Here is a 5,572-nt window from a genome sequence, read left to right on the forward strand (position 1 = left end):
ATATTGTAACTTACAACACTTTTCACAAAATCAGTGTAGCTAAAACTGCTACTTAGAATGCCCAATGTACAACTTATTTTTACAGTTATGATCCTATTTTTTATAGATTATTTAAAAACCATCTAACTTCTAAAATAGTTCCTAAACTCTTCTCAACTTTACTTATTCTTTCTACAGTTTTGGCCCCTATATTCTTATGGATTATTCAAAAACTATAAAACTTATAAAAATATTCCCTAAACTTTTCTCAACTTTTGATAAATCACTCAACGTCCATTTATTTTAAATTTTCTCTGTTATTTTAAGTCGTGATATACACAAGAAAAAACACATGTAAGAAGAAACGCATGCTCAAATAGTATATACTAAAATGCAACTCTTGGTTTGTGAGTGCAAATTACTGTAGCTAAAGTTACATGTTAATATGCATAGTTTACTTGTAATCTTTTTTTTTTTTTTTTTTAAATTATATTTTTCATCCCATTACTTTTTAAAATAGCATTTTCATCTCCTTCACCTTCAACTTTTCGTTTTCTAGACTTTCGTATTTATCCTCATCCCCATAGTATATATATATATATATATATATATATATATATATATATATATATATATATATATAATTTTCCCTCAATTACTTTGTAAAATGCATTTTCTGCCCCTCTATTTTTTTTAAACGTTAGTACAAGTATATGCCATTGCGTAAACTGCAATTATAATTCTTCAACTTTGTATAATTTATCACTTGCAACGACTGTGTTTTGTAAAATGATTTTTTTCAACTATTTACTTTTTAAAATATCATTTTCATCCCTCCACCTTCAACTTTGTAAAATATCACTTTTACCCTTTCGTTTTCTAGACTTTCACTTTCACCTTTGTCAATTCACTTTTACCCTTATGTTTTCTAGACTTTAGCGTTTATCCACAGACTTCGTGGAATATATAATTTGATTTTTACTCATCTACTTTGTAAAATGCATTTTCCACACCCTCTATTTTTTGAAATATCACTTTTACCCCCCCTCAACTTATAACTTTGTAAAATGTCACTGGTTTAATCAAATTCTTACTCCTAATGCGCAACAAAAGCACATAAAAACCAGCGGTTTTTGGTAAAACGCAGACTCAATTACTAGTTGTTACTAAACACCATATACAAACATCTCATAAAAAAGGAAATTGAAAAATGTCACCTGTTATGGAAGATACAATGCATTTTCTTTTTGAGCTTTTTTTTTTATGAAAAAACGGCATTAAAAAGACATAAAACCAAGTCCAATCTTTAAACTACAATAAGTTGTTGATTATTAGCTTATTACATTCCCTTTTAACTAATCATCAATCCCAAACTCATCCCCATCACCAAAGTTATTCATATCCTGTTCTTGTTCAATTCCAATTCCATTCCCATTCCCATTTCCAATTCTACTTTTTGTTTTTGAAGATTTACCCAAACCACCTTTCGCTTTCGGCAACGGTTTCCTAACTTTCTGTGCTTGCAATTCCAACACCTTCTCAGACGGCTTTCGCCTTCTCTTCAAATATGTCATTCCCCCATCTTCACCACCGGAATTCTCCATTCCTGCATCAAAGGAATCACAAAGCCATACTAAGATAATGCAACTCATTTAAGTCCTAACCTTTTTACATATTTGACTTTTGCATTAAATACAAGAAATAGCAACATACTTACACTTGTTCATCTATTATAGCATCCTACTTCATTGTTTTTTGGGTTAATCTCATAAAAGACCATATATTTTGTGTTTTTTTTTTCCGGATTAAACCTCAATTTTATTTTTTTCTTGACAAAGACCTTGCATTTTTTTCATTTTTTTATCCTACCCTCTCAGTCAATTTTTCTCCAAAAAACTTGTAAAATGAGAGGGTTTTTTTTGGAAAAAACTAAAAAATTTGAGGGTTTTTTTTGAAAAAAATGAAAAAATACAAGATCTTTTTCAGGGAAAAAATAAAGTAAAGGTTTAATCCGGAAAAAAAAACACAAAATATAAGGTCTTTTAGGTTGTTTTTTTCAAAAATCTAACGACATATGTCAAACTCATTCAAATACAAAACAATTTTCACTGCTATTACGAATTGGGTTGATTTTCAGTATAATTTTATACTTCATCCATCCCATATTTATTGTCCACTTTTGACTTTTGAAGTCTTTATTCTTCAACTTTGACCTTAAATATTTTTATCTGTGTTATATATTACTTGAAGAAACTTATAACAATGAGAAGACATTTAAAACACAATCCATCCATATAATTTTGCATCGAATATCATATATATAAAAAAAAACAAAAATATATAAGGTCAAAGTTGAAGAATAAAGACTTCAAAAATACAAAAATGGACAATAAAATTGGAAGTAGAATACTGGAATGGAAATAAGTAAAAGTGTGTTGCTATTTCTTGCATTGAAATTGAAATTACCTTCGATTTGACTGGAATCATGATTCATTGCCCCGGTTTCCTCTGAAAGAGGGGAATCGGAATTCTTGCTGTCACCAAGTTTGGAATTACTTGCTGTGTGTTTCTCCTGCTGCTCGGAAACATCCGGAAAAGGATCCGCGGGTAAGAACCGGAGTTCCTCTTGAGAGAGATCGGAATCACTAAATGCAGAGTCTTTCTCCACAGTTGTAATGTCAACTTCATCATCTTCATTCATTTCCAAATCTTTCACCTGTCAATTGTCAATTGTCAATTGTCATACTTCATATATTTATATCAAACTCATATGCTGTTTCATAATCAATAAAAGTACACACAACAAGTAATCCACATTACCTTTTCGGTTTCAGGCATCAAATCAAACTCATCTTCTCTTTCCACATACTCTTCATTCTCCTCAAGTTCTTTAAAATCCGGAGCAAATGCACTCCAATTTTCTGTATAATCTTTAGCCCAAATATAAACCAAACCCGTTAAAGAAACGGATACAACCATTGGATGAACCGGATGCCATGCCAAATCCATCAAAGCTTCTTTTGGACCTTCTAGAATCTTCACCAAATGTCCAGCCCTATCCCATATATAAATCTTATGCTCCCCTTTACTAGCGGACCCACCCACCACCCACTCCCCATCACCACTAAAACACGGTGCTTTCCAATGCACTCGCGTGATCGAATCTTGAAACTCCCGGAAAAGCAACAAACTTTTCGCCCCTGCGCTTTTTACCATTTCGCCCTCATCAAGAATGTTATCAAAAATCATCTCATTGAGAGCTTTGAGTGAATCTTTTAAGGGTAAGAGATTTTCATACACACGGATTGTCCGGTCACTTGAGTTTATGAGAAGGTGGCGGCCATCCCGACTGAACACTATGTTTTTTATCACCGCCCCGCCGGAAACCGCCACCACCCCGCGAACAAGATTCTTGTTATGATCGATTATTAGAATTTCTCCGATTGAATTCCCGACATAAACTAAATCCCCGTTTTTGTTGAAACAGGCGGCGGTTGGCGTATAATGTGCTGACCCGTCAGAGAATTTGTTTCGTGGTGGTGCTCCGGTGGTGGTGGTGCCGCCGGAGAATGAAATTGGAAGTGTTGTGGTGGTTTCGGTTTGGAGATTGACGATCATGGGAGCGGAGGAGAAAGGGCAAACGAGGCAGAGAGTGGATTCCGGTGAACCGCCGCCAGGGTGTAGGCGGGCTTGTAGCGGTGTTTGTTGAAGGGTAATTCGGTAAATTTTGTCTCCCTTCATGACATCCCAGAGATTTAAGGATTTATCGGCGGCGGATATGAGGATGTGGCGACCGGATTTTGACCAACAGACACTGGTGATGGCTGCAACGCAGTCTTTATCACGGAGTTCTTTTGCGATTCCTCGGGTTTCAAAGTCCCAAATCACACAGCTTCCATCGGAACATCCGGCTGGAAGAAGGGTATAATGGGTATTTTGTGAAATTAGTAAAAGAGTTGAATCAATGCAAGAAATGGGGATGTAATTTGATTGACTTGTTTACAGAATTGTAGTGTAAAGAATCTGTCCAATTATAGCAAGAAATAGCAGCAGAGTTTGATTTATTTGTTTATTATAGCATCTTACTTTCATTTATTTGTATTAGAGCATTGTGTTGTTTAGATACATGATGTGTAAAAATATTCAAGAATATGAGGGCACAATAAGTGGAAAGAAAAATTTAAATGAGGAAAAATATGTAAAAAGTTGAGGTTAAATGAGGAAAGCCTTTGTTTCTATGACTTTTTCTATTAAGTCGTTCTCAATGTAATAAGTCAACAAGAAAATGTTCAGCAGTAAATCAGTAACCACTTGCTTAACACAAGAGTTTTGTAACCTTAATGACAAATTTGAAAAAAGAAATGTTTAGCAGAAGTATAAAATGACAAAGCTTGACCAAATTTTATGCTAAAAAATCTAATAGCCGAATGTAATCACCATTAATCATGACTTGTACTGAATTTGGTCGACAAAATCATGGCAGGACTTGCATAGAACTCAGGGTATGTAGGGTTTGCAAAGTAGAGAGTTATTTAGGCGTTTAACTATCAATTAGCAGCTTAGCACGTAACATATTTGTTTAAACACACGAAGTGTAAGATAATGGAGTATCAAAGACAAGGAGTGTGGATAATTACCAGCAAGAAGAGTTCCCCTGCGATTAAAAGCAATGCATTTCATGATACCATGTTCCAAATACTCTTCTATCACTTCTGGGAAATCCCCCTGCAACGGATCTTTGCCCCAACAAAAACAATAAACCGATCAAACACAAAACCCACAAACTCCTTATGCTAGAAAAGAAGGGATTAATTATAATACCTATAATTGTGGCATTCATGGCGTTTGTTGATAACTAGCTAGAAACTGTTAATCTGAAAGGGGGTTTCAGCCTGCATTGAAGGTGTAAATGCACAAGGGGAAGCAAGAAGCTTTAAGCGAAGGTGAAAGGCGTGAAGAATGAAGAATTTGATCTTGGAGGGTAAGTGGTAGATTAACGGAAGAACCCTAATGCAGTGCGTGCAGAGTGTTTGGTCGATATTAGTAAGATATATTCCACAAGGGCATTAGCGGATAGAAAGAAGTGTTTTGGGGTTGGCTTCGGACATGGAACATCGCCAGAAGAACGGAGTAGGAGAGGATAATCGAATTCGATCGATGGAGGTTGAATTGAATACCGCTGTTTTGAGCGCAGGTTCTATCGGCTTCGTTTTGGGCTAGAAACGTGAATTGTGATTTCGATTTGAACCTTTTTAGCATTTATAATTCATTCCAACTCTTCAAAAAGAAAAAAGAGTTGTTTTTTTTTGTGCAGCCCAGACGCGCAGACCTTAAGTTTATCTGTTTGATTTTTTGAAAACTGCAAACAAAAAAAGAGGTCTGTACATAAAAAAGAGGTCTCTACATCATATTCTTATAAAGTCTTCAAACCTTTTCAGACATTATGAAGAATGAAGAATTTATGACAAATTTATAAATAAAGATTTAATTATAATAAAGTTATTGAAGTTGTTTATGTAGACATGAAAAAAAAATCTTAATATTATCTTATATTTTTTGTGTCAAATTTTATAAAACATTGTTTAATAAATTA

At 34.2% G+C, this 5,572-nt stretch overlaps 1 protein-coding gene across 1 annotated transcript; it reads right to left on the reverse strand.

Annotated features, from left to right (window-relative positions):
* Positions 1-1,256: 1,256 nt before the first annotated feature.
* Positions 1,257-5,295, reverse strand: LOC145108731 (Transducin/WD40 repeat-like superfamily protein). Its single transcript, XM_079045805.1, has 5 exons — positions 4,801-5,295; positions 4,617-4,715; positions 2,800-3,890; positions 2,446-2,695; positions 1,257-1,585 (listed from the first exon to the last, which is right to left on the reverse strand). The coding sequence occupies exons 1-5, from the start codon at positions 4,817-4,819 to the stop codon at positions 1,335-1,337; spliced, it is 1,710 nt and encodes a 569-aa protein (XP_078901931.1). The 5' UTR covers positions 4,820-5,295; the 3' UTR covers positions 1,257-1,334.
* Between the last annotated feature and the right edge of the window lie 277 nt (positions 5,296-5,572).

The sequence above is a fragment of the Lactuca virosa genome, chromosome 4 (assembly GCF_052849685.1).
Source record: "Lactuca virosa cultivar CGN04683 chromosome 4, Lactuca_virosa_CGN04683_v6, whole genome shotgun sequence".
NCBI classification, from domain to species: domain Eukaryota; kingdom Viridiplantae; phylum Streptophyta; class Magnoliopsida; order Asterales; family Asteraceae; genus Lactuca; species Lactuca virosa.

What these genes read in the sequence shown, in the direction of transcription:
- LOC145108731 (XM_079045805.1), bottom strand. An exon ending in CAGGGGAACTCTTCTTGCTG is followed by an intron (nt 3,891 to 4,616) that starts GTAATTATCCAC and finishes CCCTTCTTCCAG; the next exon opens with CCGGATGTTCCGATGGAAGC. An exon ending in TGATTCCAGTCAAATCGAAG is followed by an intron (nt 1,586 to 2,445) that starts GTAATTTCAATT and finishes CCTTTGATGCAG; the next exon opens with GAATGGAGAATTCCGGTGGT.